Here is a 15,306-nt window from a genome sequence, read left to right as displayed (position 1 = left end):
AAACAACCATGAAGTATTTTCTTTATTACAAATTTATTTTTTTCAGTAAGGAACTTGTTCATAACAAGAAATGAGACTTTGTCAGGCTCTGAAACTAACTTTTTAGGAGTTACTGAAACATATTCAGTTCAGGGAAGCTGAAACAGATTTGAAGAGCTAGCAGCAAAATTTGTGAATCTGAATATCATTTATCCCTTGTAGGGATTTCAAACAAAGCTATAATAGTACTCTATCCTAAAATCATGTTACTGAAAATATGATTATCTGACTGATATACTGATGCCCAGTAAGCAGGGTTTTTTTTGTTTTGTTTTCTTTTGTTTTCCCTTCTAAGAAAGATCATTACCATTCTCCAAACAAATCCAAAAGCTGTTTGTACTTAAATCCAAGAAATAGCTATCATTTCTACTCTTAGGAAGAACTAAGTAATGACACAAAAGTGTTCTGTTTAAAATTCAGAAATGAACTGATACTAACGTGAAATTTAGAGTGTAGAGCATAAGCAAGGTGTGCAGAAAAGGTTAAAGTAATAAAGAAAATATTGCTGTAAATGTAAACAGATACAAACTGAGATTGTGGATAGTTTATTTCATTTTAAACTGTCATTTAAATAACATCTTGGTCGACTTAATGCCATTTATAAAAGTGAAAAAAAAAAAAAAAAGAACCTATGGATGCTTTCTCACACATACATAACATACATAAGATAAATATGTGACATACTTTTCTTTTTTTTTTTTTCCCAACTTACTCTTGTTAATAATTATACTCTACATAAGATCTTTTGAAATGCAGAATCAATTCCTTTAAGTCTTCTTAATGTCTGGTAGGAGACAAGATGAGCAAGCTCACTGTATCAGCTTCAGTCCATTATGTTTTTATTAAAAGTGTCAAAAAGACATAGAAACTCTTAGTATGCTTAGTATAAAATAGTAATTAGAGAAAACCATTGGTGTAACTATTTCAAAACAGTAGCCCCAGAAGATAATACATAGAAGTAGATATAAAGACATTTATCATATATTCTGTGAGAAAACTACATAATGTTACCTGCTGTAATTACTTGTTGGAGAACTAATATTTATAGAATATATTTGTTTACCCAAACAAAATATGAGATGACTGAGGTACTTAGATTATTATTAATTTCCCAGGATAGCCTAGATTTTTTCCCTTTGGCAATTAACAGTTTTATATTCTGTCAGTTTGACATTCACAGTCTCATCAACACTGCAGGTAGGAGGATGGAGTTTTTGTCTTCGTTACGATGTTTTAAGATATTTTGTTCAGACCAGCTCTAACCTTTATTATGTATTATTAGTATATTTTGGGGCGAGAGTCTGAACCTGTTTTTTATCTTTCTTTAATTATGAATCATATTCTCCTCCTCCTAGGAGTGTTTGAAAAAATACATGTAATAAGTGTTGATATTTATTATGCTTTGTTAGGTTTTTGGTTGGGTTTGATTTTTCTTTAATCAAATGGAATAACAAAACCTTTCAAACCTCTAGAAGAAGAGTCAGTCTTCAAATCTTCAACTCCTTTTAATTGCCTTGTTGAAATTAACATTATAAATTTGATTTTGTCATGTTTCAGTTGTGTTCAGAGCAATAATAGAAGGATTTCAGAAATGAGGCTTCTGTAGATGACAATATGACTCTAGAAAACTTAGTTGAGTGAAAATTGAAATAATTGCTGGTTGTTGTAGTGTTTTGTTTTGCTATTCCCTCACTGTTGAACTAACAAATGTGGAAACCTGGAATAACTGACAGCAAGTGAAATGTTCAAAAAAATGTTCTTAAAGTGAAATGTTCAAAATACAGTTTAGGGATACTTATTGCTACTGCTAATGCACGTTATGCATTAATTTTATTTTAAAATTTATGTCCTTTTTTGTAGTTAGGACCCCTTGTGAAAGAAGTTTGTGATAACTGGGTTAGACAGAGAAAATAATTTTGTCCTGAATCTCCATTACCTATGTACAATTTTTCTGTGTTTATAGAAGATGAATCTATATGACTGTCGTGGTTTAACCCGGCTGGCAGCTAAATACCACGCAGCCGTTCGCTCACCCTCCCCCCTCCCTCTCTGGGACGGGGGAGAGAAATGGAAAGTGAAGCCCGTGAGTTGAGATAAAGACAGTTTAATAAGACAGGAAAATAATAATAACAAAATAATAATAACAATAATAACAATAATGTTACAATGGTGATAATAGGAAAGTAATAATAATATGTACAAACAAGTGATGCACAATGCAATTGCTCACCACCCGCTGACCGATGCCCAGCCTAACCCCGAGCAGTCCGGCCCCCTCCCCCCGGCTAGCCACCCCTATATATTGTTTAGCATGACGTCAGATGGTATGGAATACCCCTTTGGCTAGTTTGGGTCACCTATCCTGGGTCTGTCCCCTCCCAGCTCTTACTGCACCCCCAGCCTGCCTGTTGGCAGGACAGAGCAAAAGGCTGAGATGTCCTTGGCTTGGTATAAGCACTGCTCTGCAACAATTAAAACATCAGGGTGTTATCAGCACTCTTCTCATCCTAAGCCAAAACACAGCATTCCACCAGCTACTAGGAAGAAAATTAATTCTGTTCTAACTGAAACCAGGACAATGATGATGAACCAAAGTTTCATATCTTGAGCATAACAATTTCCCTACAAGTTTCTGAGACATGACAGACTGCATTCAAGGTTGCTGAGATAGCTGTGGGATCTTCTTGCAAGGTCACTTTCTAACATCTCTGGCAGTTTGTGGAGCATAGGAGATATCCCCAAAGACTGGAAAAAGGTTGTACCCATCTTCAACAAAAGCCAAAAACTTGACCTGCGCAATTGCAACTGCAGCCTGGTCATCTTTATTTAAACTCCTAGGTCAAGGTCACAGGTCAAGTCCTCTTGGAAGCCATTTCATAAAGAACATTCATGGGAACATTCGGCATGAATTTACCAAGGGTAATCACATCTGACCACTCTGTTTGTCCTTTATAATAAATCACTAGATCACTGGACAAGGGGAGAGCAGTGGATGTTGCCTGTGCCAACCTTATTGGGGCTTTAGACTCTGTCCACTCATCCCAAGTAGTAAATATAATGTCCTGACTTGGATGGAAGATAACCAGATGTGTGAAAGTCCAAAGGTGGTGGTGGTGGTAAGACTGGATGAAAGGACAGAGGTTAGTAGTTAATGTAGTTAATACTGTACCTGAATACCAGGAGCAAGAAGAGTACTACAGGAGCATACTCTGTCATATTCCATTTTGTCATGGACTGTGAAGACGCTATGGAGTGCACTCTCACAAAGTCTGCAGATGACACAAAACTGAAACAGTTGAATATGCTCAAAAACAGGGATGCTATCCAGAGGGACCTAGGCAGACCAGAAGAATGTGCCTGCTGTCACTCAATGAAATTCAACAAGGTCAGGTGCAAAGCCATGCACCTGGGAATGAATAACTCCTGGCAACATTGGGTGGGGAAAGTCTCTTCAGAAAGGCCCTTGGCAGCAGAGAAAGGGTGATAGCATCAGCACAGATTGATAGAAGTGATTATTCTTGTTTACCTGGCATTCATTAGACTGCATCCAGGTTTGAGGGACAGATCGACTGAGTGGATCAAGAGATCAATTGAGTTCAGTGGAGGGCTGTCGAGGTGCTCAGGGAACTGGAACTGGGCTGCAGAGGTGCTCAGGGGACTGGAACTCCTGCCCTGTGAGAAGGGCCTGTGGGAGCTCAGCTTGCCCAACCTGGAGAAGTGAGGCTTAATGTCAGCCTGACAGTACTTAACGAGGAGGATATCAAGAAGACAGAGGCCTTTAACGTTGACACATGATGGGAGGATGGGAGACAATGGCCATTAAAATTAGAAGATCATACTGCATAAAAGTGTTTTTCCCATGTGGGCAGTCAAGCAGTAGAAGAGATTGCCCACAACTGTCTCTCCATCCTGGGAGATTTTCAAGACCTGACTGGAAAAGAAGTCCTGAGCAACCTCAGTTAGACCTCAGAGCTGAGCCTGCTTTGAGCAGGAGCTTGGCCTAGAGACCTTCTGAGGACCCTTCCTACTCTCTCTTTTTTTTTTCCCCCCTCTATTTCATTGTTTCATTAATTTAATGTGTATTGGAATTTGGACAGTGTTTGACAGAGTGGGATACTGGTCTCAGTCATAAATTTTAAATGCTTGCATAATGCGAATAGTATTTTGCTTGATACTATTATTGTCTAATTTGTGTTTGTTTTTTTTTTTTTTAAGTAAATAGAAATATTTTTGCTCATTTGATTTTAATTTGAAGTGCCCTATTAACACAAAGAGCTCTGATTTTTCTAAAATCCTTACACAGAATTTCCTCAATAGGAAGTTAGAGCATAGAATCAGACTCAGTGGTGCATTTCAGCAGGTGTTATGTGAAGTCTTCATTTGCTTGTACTATATGTTTTATTCTTCTAGAAGTAAATTCTTATTCTTATTCTTATTCTTATTCTTATTCTTATTCTTATTCTTATTCTTATTCTTATTCTTATTCTTATTCTTATTCTTTTTTTTTATTATTTTTATTTCAACAGAAATTGAAAAGGAAAGCTGTGGGGATCCTGGAACACCACTGTATGGTATCAGAGAAGGGGATGGATTTTCCAACCGGGATGTTTTAAGATTTGAGTGTCAGTTTGGATTTGAATTAATCGGAGAGAAATCTATCATTTGCCAAGAAAATAACCAGTGGTCTGCAAATATACCAATTTGTATTTGTATGTAACAAAACTTTTGTTATTATTATTTTATGATACATAGCATTACAATGTATTTTCAATTATAGATAATAATTTGTATGATTTATTAAAAAGCATAGTATAATTAATTCTGCTTACAGAATGAATTTGCTTTTGTTCAGTGGTGGGTTTCCCTAAAGGCTATGCCTAATAAAAATTCTAGAACTGTTAAAATACTTTATTAGTAGTAGTAGTACTAAAGGAATTGCCTTTATGTGATATGAATTGTCATAGACTGAGATGTAATATTTTATTATTGGCTTTTTTATGGGAAGCTGTAGATTTTTTAAGGTAATATATTTCCTTAGATTACCAACTGCTGAACTGTAATCAAGGGTTTAAATTATTTAAGGATTTTTCCCCATGTCTTATATTGGAACACAATTTAGAATTTAGAGCTATACATGTCTATGATCATTTATCATTTACATTATGCAACATAAGTAAAAATAATGTTGAGATAAGTGTCTGTGGCAACACATTTCTTTCTTAACATTTCCACTAAAATAGTACAGATCAAATATATACAGAGTGCAATCAGTTGCTTTCATCCTTGCAATTTAATATGGCTTAACTGAAATGGTTGAATATAAAATATTATCCTGGTGATAGCAAAACAACTCTTTTGTCTCTTTGAGGCTAGTTAATATCTTGAGCTCCTGTGTAAACAACAAATGATAAGGGTACTCTTGACCCTTTGAAACTTAGTGGGCTTTGTGAGAGGTCTGTTCATATAAACAGTTCTCTAAAGGAGAAAATAAGTAGTGCCAACTGATTAAGGACTGTTGAACATGAGTACATTATAAGGACTGCTGTAGGTTTCCAGTGCAACAAGGCTATTCATTATTACCTGAAGACTCAACAACCTTCCTTTGTGGCTTCACACCTGATTGTAACAAATGCTGAATTATTCAGTTGTGATAACAACCAAGTTTTAAGATCTCTTATAATAAAATAAATCATTCTTAATTTGTTTTCTTCTATTGTCTAATGTCTTTGTCTCTTTTTTTGGCAGTTCCTTGCCTTTCCAATTTCACTGCACCAATGGGAACTGTTCTTTCACCTGATTATCCAGAAGGATATGGAAATAACTTAAATTGTATCTGGACAATAATTTCAGACCCTGGGAGCCGAATCCATCTCTCTTTTAATGACTTTGACTTGGAATCTCAGTTTGACTTCCTTGCAGTTAAAGATGGTGACTCTCCAGATTCTCCTATAATAGGAACATTTACTGGTGCTGAAGTTCCTTCCCATCTTACCAGTAATGGTCATATTTTGAGGCTGGAGTTTCAAGCTGACCATTCCATGTCAGGACGTGGATTTAACATCACTTACAACAGTGAGTAATAGTTTATTTTTACTTTTTTTTAATTAAAGTGTGTATTTTGTTTTCAACATAGTTTGAGAGGAATATATACGCATGTAAAAAGGATGTTACACAAGACACCTTCACACAAATCCTATATACCAAAAAAAATACCTGATTTAGGTGTTCAGATTGCCTTTCAGATGCTATTTTGCAGCTGAAAACGTGTATATTTATCACTTACTGCATTAGAGATCATTGTGGTGGGATGTTTAGAACACTGAAAATTAGGTCATTTTCAAATTATAAAATTAAACTTCAGTAAATTTGTTAAAATCACTTGAAAAGTTTGTGCTACTGGTTAAATGTTATATAATATTAATTATCATTACACATACAACCTCACTGAGAACTCATACTAATTGAGCTGTGAATATATAATACCCTGGAGCTGATGGCTGCAATCTTTGCTGGTTCATAGTCATTGAGGTCAAGGTGAGGAGCCATGAGAACTATTTGATATGTTGAACTACACTAAGCTTGTCTTCTTTTTGCCTGATCTTCCTTCCATATGCCTGACAATTTTAAGCTTTTTTCTCCACTCCCTGACAAACAGATATCTTGTTCTCATTGGTAGTATTACATCTTTTAATGTTTTTGTCTTGCCAGTCATCTTTGTGTATTCAGGATGATGTACTGGCTATTCGTAGCCCCTTGTGCTTATCTTGCCTTTTAGCAATGTTTTGCTACTTGGGTACCTTTTGTGTGCAACTATATTCATCTTTCTTTGCCTTTAGAATAAAATAGAATAGAACAGTTCAGCTGGATGTCAGTAGTTAGATGACCTTCAAAGGTCATCTAGTCCAACTGCCTGACTTCTTCAGAGGTAACTAAATGTTAAAGGTTATTATGGAGGGCATTGTCCAAATGTCTCTTGAAGAATGATACACATGGGGCATCAACTACCTCTCTAGGAAGCCTGTTCCAGTGTTTGACAACCTTCACTATAGAGGAATTTTCCATATATATAGTATGAACCTCCCCTGGCACAGCTTTGTGCTATTCTTGTGTGTCCTGTCAAAAGCTACCAGTGAGAAGAGACTGACACTTAGGGAAGTCTCCACTTCACCTCCTCAGGAAGCTGCAGAGAACTATGAGGTCACCTCTTAGCCTCTTCTCAAAACTAGACAACCAAGTGTTCTCAGCCTCTCCTCATAGGACATGACTTCCATCCAAGCTGGTAAAAAAAACAGCTTTGTTGCCCTCTCTGGATGCTTTCAAGTACTTTAACATCCTTTTTATATTCTGAAGACCAGCACTGTATGCAGTATTAAAGATGAGTCTCCACCAGTGCAAACCATAGTGGGAAAATCACCTCTTTTGGCTGGCTGGCTATGCTGTGTTAAATGCACCCTATAATGCAGTTTGCTCTCTTGGCTTGCCAGGGCACACTGCTGATTCATGTTGAGCCTGTCGTCAACCAGCACATCCAGATCCCTTTTTGCTGAGCTGTTCTCTAGCCCCTTGTCTCCTAGTTTGTAATTGTGTCTGTCATTACTCCTTCCCAGGAGCAGAACCCAGCATTTTCCTTTGTTGAACTTCATGCCATTCCTAATCTTCCAGTGCTCTAATCTGTCTAGATCCCTCTGCAAGGCTTCTTGTCCCTCCAGGGACCAAACAGCACCTCCCAGTTTAGTATCAACAGCAAACTTGGTGAGTTTCAATCGTGCATCATTGATAAAAATGTTGAACAGAACTCGCTCCAGAATTGAGCCTTGAGGAATACCACTGGTGACCATCTGTCAGCCACATTTACTATAACACATTGAGCTCTACCATTGGGCCAATTCATCACCCAGCATAGAATGAACACATTTATTTCACAGCCGAACAATTTGTCCAGAGGGTACTGTGAAGGACAATATCAAAGGCCTTACTGAAATCCAGAAGGATTACATCAGCTGCCTTCCCTTCATTCACCAAGTGGGTGGCCTTATTATAAAAGGAGAACAAATTAATAAGGCAGGACTTTCTCTTCATAAACCCATGTTGACTATGCCTGATAACAGCTTTGTTCTTTAAGTGCCTTTCAATATCCCCCAGGACAATCTTCTCCATAACTTTTCCAGGGACTGAAGTTAGACTTACAAGTATGTAGGTTCTTGTCCCAAGCCCTTTTTGTAGATGGATATAATGCTAGCTAGCTTTCAGCCAGCAGGGACCTCTCCAGACTCCCATGACCTTTGGTAAATTGTTGAGAGGGGACCACCTAATAAGAACACTGCTGCTAATTTCTTCGTCACTCTGAGGTGAATGCCATCAGGCCCCGTGAACTTAGGAACATTAAGTTGATACAGCCGTTTCCTTACAATTTCAGTGACCACAGATGGAAAGTCATGGTCCTCCAACACTTAGGTCTCAGCAGCCCAGAAGCCCTTGTAAGTTACTAAGGTAAAAAAAGACATTGGGAAAAAAGGCCTTGACCTTTTCCTCCTTACATTTGAAGTGACCATCTGCTCCAAGCATCAGTCTAATGTTTCCCTTTGACCTCCTCTTGCTGTTAACATACTTCAAAAAGTCTTTTTTGTTGTCTGACACCACACTGGTCAGTGTCAACTCAAGTTGGGTATTGCTTTTCTTGTTTTCTACCTTTCAATGCAAACTGCAGCTCTGCAATCTCCCTGTGAAGCCAGACCTTGCCTCCACAGGTCATATACTGTCTCTTTCTGCCCTAGTTCCAGGAAGGATTCCCTGTTCAGAGAGGCTAGTCTTCTGCCCCACTTGCTTGACTTGCAGCACAATGAGATTGTCTGCTTCTGGGATTTTAAAAGGTGTTTTTTGACAAGCAAACAGCTCATGGACCCTTAATTCCTCTAAAGCAGATTCCCGAGGGACACTGCTAACTAGCTCCCTCACAAGCTTAAAGTCTGTTCTCATGGTGGCAACTCTGCTGACCTTTTTTCTCCTTACACCAAAAATGTTGAAGTCAACTAATTTATGATCACTGCAGCCAAGATAGTCACTGTTGTGGTCTAACCCAGCAGGCAGCTCAGCACTACACAGACATTCACTCACTCCCCTCCCCAAGTGGGATGGGGGTGAGAATTGGAAGGGAAAAATATAAACTCATGATTTGAGATAAAGAGAGTTTAGTAGGGTAGAAAATGAAGGGAAAATAATATTAACAATAATAAACATATATAAAAAAGAAGTAATACACAATGCAATTGCACATCACCCACTGACCAATGCCCTGCCCTGCCAGTTGCCAAGCAGCAGTCCTCCCGCCTGCGCCAACCTTCCCAGTTTTTATTGTCCTGAATGAAGTCATATGATCCACACGTCATATGGGATTTTCCTTTTGACCAGTTCGGGTCAGCTGTCCTGTTTCTGTCCCCTCCCAGCCTCTTGTGCACCCCCAGCCTCCTCACTGGCAGGGCGGTATGAGAGGCTGAAAAGCCCTTGATTTAGTGTAAACACTGTTCTGCAACAAATAAAACATCAGTGTGTTAACAGCATTATTCTCTTTGTAAATCCAAAACATGAAACATAAGAGCCACTAGGAATAAAATTATCCCTGCCAAAACCAGGACAGCCATCTACCATGACATCTCCCACAGTGCCTTCCCTATTCTCAAACAAAATATCTAGGAGGGCACCTTTCCTAGTTGGCTCACTCAGTACTTAAGACAGAAAGTTGTCTTCAGCATGCTTTAGGAATTTCCCATACTTGTTGTGGCAGTATGATTTTCCAAGTTTATGTCTGTGATGCTGGAGTCTCCCATCAGGACAGTGACAACTGGTCCCAAAATTTCCCTCAGTTGCCTGTAGAATAGTTCATCTGTGCCATTGTTCTGGGTTGGTGGTTTATAGTAGACCCCCATGATGACATCTGCTTTGCTGTCCATTCCCTGTAATCTTCACCCAGAAACTTTCAACTCGCTCCAGAATTGAGCCTTGAGGAATACCACTGGTGACCATCTGTCACCAGATGATCCCTAATGGCAAGGGATCGAGTGCACCCTCAGTAAGTTTGCAGACAACACCAAGTTAGGGGTGTGTGTCGATCTGCTCAAGGGTAGGAAGGCTCTGCAGGAGGATCTGGATAGGCTGGACCGATGGGCTGAGGTCAACTGCATGAGGTTCGACAAGGCCAAGTGCCGGGTCCTGCACCTGGAGCGCAATGACCCCAAGCAGAGCTACAGGCTGGGGCATGAGTGGTTGGAAAGCTGCCAGGCGGAGAAGGACCTGGGAGTATTGGTGGATAGTTGGCTGAATATGAGCCAGCAGTGTGCTCAGGTGGCCAAGAAGGCCAACAGAGAAAGAAGCAGTGTGGCCAGCAGGTCTAGGGAAGTGATTGTCCCCCTGTACTCGGCTCTGGTGAGGCTGCACCTTGAGTACTGTGTTCAGTTTTGGGCCCCACGCTACAAGAAGGACATCTAGGTGCTCGAAAGAGTCCAGAGAAGGGCGACGAAGCTGGTGAGGGGTCTGGAGAACAAGTCCTAGGAGGAGCGGCTGAGGGATCTGAGGTTGTTCAGCCTGGAGAATAGGATGCTCAGGAAGACCTTATCACTCTTTATAAGTACTTTAAAGGAGGCTGTAGTGAGGTGGGGGTTGGTCCGTTCTCCCACGTGCCTGGTGACAGGACGAGGGGGAATGGACTAAAGTTGCACCAGACGTATTTTAGGGTAGATATTAGGAAGAACTTCTTTACTGAGAGTGTTGTGAGGCATTGGAACAGGCTGCCCAGGGAAGTGGTTGAGACACCATCCCTGAAGGTCTTTAAAAGATGTTTAGATTTAGATCTTAGCGATATGGTTTAGTGGAGGACTTGTTAGTGTTAGGTCAGAGGTTGGACTCCGTGATCTTGGAGGTCTCTTCCAACCTAGATGATTCTGTGATTTTGTGAATCTCTCCTTTACGTACAGCATAACACCTCTACCTCACCTGCCCTGCCTATCCCTCCTTTTTGGTAATCAGATTGCTCTCATGCTTATGTAAAATGTTTGTGTGTTGAGTCTGGCTGCACCATTACAAGGTTAAAAAGAATTCTTAAATACTGTTGTTAGTCACACTGTTTTGGTTTGCTTATATATAGGCTGAAGGTAAATTAATATTATTTATATCCTGATTAATATATTTCTAACTTAAAGCTGTAACAGACACAGGGAGAAAAATTTCTAGACTGCCATTCAGAGCTGCAGCAGTAAATAGCAGTTCTGTCTTTAGAGCTCTGAGTTGTACCTAGCCTTTGGAAAAGAAGCCAGTTATTTCCTGTCTCATTTTATATTGTGTTTAGCTATTTTACATGCTAGTCTAATTATGATATCACTCAATTAGCAATCACATCAAATAAGGTGTTGATAATGCCAAATGGTGGAATTTTATTTTTATGAAGAAGTAACAATACAATATTAATTTTTACCAGTAGTATAATGAAACTCACTCACTCTAAAAAGATTTATTTTAAAGAATTATTTAATATATATGAGCTGTTTAACATATATATGTTTTTATTGAGGAGAAGGTATGTTTAAGCTAGAATGGAAGTGTGTGTGCATTTAACTCTGTACGTAGATAATAACTCTGTTAATATCTACTTACAAAAGAGAACATAATTGCAGAAAATGTGTCCAATCTTACTTCAGTAAAAACAGCTGCAGTCTGATAAATTACAGAAGTAATTTCCACAATAAATAGTTGAACACCAAGACAGAATAAAAATGGAATTAATGTAATTTTCTCTTTGTCTTGGCAATTTTAAAACCAAAGTTAATTAAAAACATCAATTTTCTGCTAATACTTCCACTATGTATATATCCAACCCTTTTCAAAGCTATCAGTCTCTTTTTTCTCCTTCAAGAGTAGAAAAAGTATATCACAGAAAAGGTACAACATAATTACTCTTTTCTAAAAATAATGTAAGGTGCTAATATAAATAACTTTATTGATAGGTTTCTTAGTTATTAGGATAGAGAAGAGTAAAATTGATCTGCTAGTACATGATTTGATTTTTTAATAGCATTTCTCACAAACTGTTTTTATTCCATATTTGTTTTTATTACAGCAACATACGTGGTTTCAGATAATTATTCTTGTTTCAGTAAAATTAAACCTAAATTCAACTTCTGTTGGAAGTAAACAAAAATTGTGGGTTTTTTTTTTTTCAAATATCTCATTTTAGAATTACTCCAAGTCTTCAACAAATCTGATAACTCATTAGAAATCTTTTAACTGATTTTAAATTTTGGGACAAGCCCACAGAACTGTGTGACATGAAAAATGGATGATACAGAAAATGTTTAAGTAACCAAAGACCTAGCAACTCTAAAAGCTGTGAGTTTCAGTGAGGTCAGATCTGTGTATGGGTTTACTTATATATAGCCTATGTACCGCTGTTGATGTCAAAGAGATGATGAGGCTGGAAGGTGCTTTCTTGGGTGGCACAGAAAATAGGAACATAGCTGCCTGAAATTACATTGGTTTAAGTTACTTTGAACTGCATACTTACTCCTGGCTCATTGCTTCCAGTTTATATCCCAAACCCAGGAGACCTTAATGACATTTCTGTTCTCTTTGAAGTTATTTATAAACTCAGTCATCCCTTAATCTTCCCTCTGATAAGCTAAATGCATTGGACTCGTCAATTTAAGGGAGAACTCTGAACTTTTTATCACATTTGTGACTCTTTTATGAATGCTTCCCACTTTATCTACATCTTTGTTGAATTATGGAGATCAGAACTAGACACACTATCTGAATATAGTCACATAAATTACATCAGTGCAGCTATATAGTTTCTTTGCTTCAGTCTGGATTTTCTAGCTTAGGTCAGGACAGGCAAAATGTGTACATTAATTTCTGTGCAACAGTTGGGCCCATGTGAAGGTGTATAGATATTTATTGCTTCTCTGACAAAGGACTTAATGCAAAGAAGACCAAAAAGTCAGAAAAATTATCTCTACCTCTCCTTTCTTCACTGGCAGAGGAATGAGTTGTCAGAGGTTTGGGGAAGTGTGTCTGGTCATTTGATTTTTATTTTTTTTATTTTATTTTCACTCAATCACTTATTATCACTCAATTACTTGAGTGATTTTATCCCAGTAGGCCATGACGTTTACATTCCCAAGCATTGTTTTTATATCCAAAGTCCATGTTATTTTATATCCTTTAGTCCATGTTATTGCAGTGATAGGGTATATCCATCACAAGGAATTTTTGCTGGCACTCCCTCCTGCTAGACTTTTTAGTCTCAGAACTTCCCAGGATAGAATTCCTCACACTGTGTTGTGTGCTACATAGTGGTATGATTTTACAAGTAACATACTGAGTAGCCTATTAGTTGTTTACATTACTTTTAACTTTTTTTTTTTTTTTTGAAATATCACTTTATTATTTGATATTCTCTTAACTTGATTGCTCTTTGGTATTTTCCTCTGAAAGAGTTACATATTCCAAAGCCATTGGTAGACATCAGCTAAAACTCTTCGTAGAACGATCTACCAAAACAATTAATCATGCCAGTGGACTATTCCTTTCTGGCCCTATTTCCAAGGACCGTTCAGAGCAGGTTTCAAACCAGATGTTTTGGTTACAGTTAGCTTAATTCCTACCTTCCTGTTTTTTCAGATCTTTGCCATTCCTCCTCTTCACATTTTTTGATGCAAAATGCAGGTTTTAACATCCTTCTGAGTTAATATCAGAGCTGAAAGTACTTCACTGTCACCCTATACTATGTTTACGCTGCATAGCTTTTTTGAGATTCTGCTTAAAATACGAGTGCAAACACAATAGTGGATAAGTAAATGTCAAGAAAGCTGTATCTCCTCTTTACATGTAATATTGCATGAAGAACTTTTCTATTGTTTTCTGATGTATAGATGATGGCTCACATGTCAATATTAAGAATATGCAAATTTGTGCTTTTTCTTTTCAGTTTCAGGCATATCTACTATTACATTTCCACCATCAATCTTTTTAGAATTATAGGCAGGCTGAATACTGAATCAAGTACTGTAACTGCAGCCAGGCCAGGCTAAGAGAGCAACTGTTTTTGGGTAGGCTATCTGTCACTCTCCTGCCTCCCAGAGCCATCCCATGCAGTGTAGTCAGTTCCATGGGAGCAACAGTAGCAGCATAATTCTCAATTCCTGAGCTGAAATATAGAGCAATGAACAGATGTTACAACCTTAATAAGCTGGCGTCGTACATAAGCAAGCTATACCTGGAGATGACTTTTATCTAAATTTGCAGATATCTATTAAAAATATATCTCTGTGTGGTTGATCTGAAGCTACTAAGAAAAAAGATGCAATCAGTCCTTCACTAACAGTGAGAAGTATGTTTAATGTATTGACAAAAATTTTGTGACCCCAATGGAAAAACTATGGAAAAAAAAAAAATGATTGCATCATTTTTGAAAGCTATCCTCCAATGGTAGATAACTATTGAAGCACTATTTTTATTCCCAATATACATGTATGTGTCATTTTCTAAGTCAAAATGTCAATATAGTAATACTTTCTATTGGCTGTTATTATTCAGATAATAACAGCCAATGCTTAATATTAATATTATTAATATTAATATTAATGCTTATTAATGCTTAATAAGATGCTTAATACTTCTGTAATGTAAGATCTGCAAAGTCTTTTTTGTTAACAAGATGCAACTTTAAAAAAGAAAAGTATAATAACAGTTTGCAAATATAACTAACACAAGCAAAAATTGTGTTTTTGGAAATAATTATAGTCTTGCTTCATACAAACTGACTTAACAATTTTAGTAAAATATATGCTATTTTTTATATACTTTTATATACAGTTTTCTTGAAAGGGAAGAAGGTTGTTTATTCATTTTAAAAGTATTTTGATTAAAAAATCATGTTATAATCTGTATCCTTTCCAGAGCAGTGTAACATTTGCATTCCTTTAATATATAATATTTGTGTAATCAATATTCTTAAAAAGGTAGATATTAATTATAGTAACAATAAGAATAATTAAACATTTCCATTTTATTTTGTGTACTAACATGTTTGGAAGTTCTTCGTATATTTTATTTTTCTGTAAAGAGTATTTTACTACCATAATTATTGTGTGAGTGTCTGTTGAACCTTTTTGAATACTTGCCATTGCAGGAAGCAATCAAAGCATGAAAGCAAACTAATATGAATACCTTGTTTTATTTCAGTTAACAGTAAATTGAATAATTTCCTGGAAATAAAGT

The 15,306-nt window shown here is 37.4% G+C and overlaps 1 protein-coding gene across 5 annotated transcripts in view; it reads left to right on the top strand.

The window, feature by feature from the left end:
• CSMD3 (CUB and Sushi multiple domains 3) overlaps positions 1–15,306 on the top strand; it is a 684,493-nt gene that overhangs the window by 375,991 nt on the left and 293,196 nt on the right. For all 5 annotated transcript variants that reach the window (XM_084509891.1, XM_084509890.1, XM_084509889.1 and 2 more), the window contains 2 exons: positions 4,566–4,748; positions 5,785–6,111. In XM_084509891.1, coding sequence (XP_084366017.1) covers positions 4,566–4,748; positions 5,785–6,111 — 510 coding nt within the window. The remainder of the gene's footprint in view (positions 1–4,565; positions 4,749–5,784; positions 6,112–15,306) is intronic.

This window comes from Aythya ferina, assembly GCF_964211825.1.
Source record: "Aythya ferina genome assembly, chromosome: 2".
Taxonomy (NCBI): domain Eukaryota; kingdom Metazoa; phylum Chordata; class Aves; order Anseriformes; family Anatidae; genus Aythya; species Aythya ferina.
This window is presented reverse-complemented; position numbering and strand designations above follow the sequence as displayed.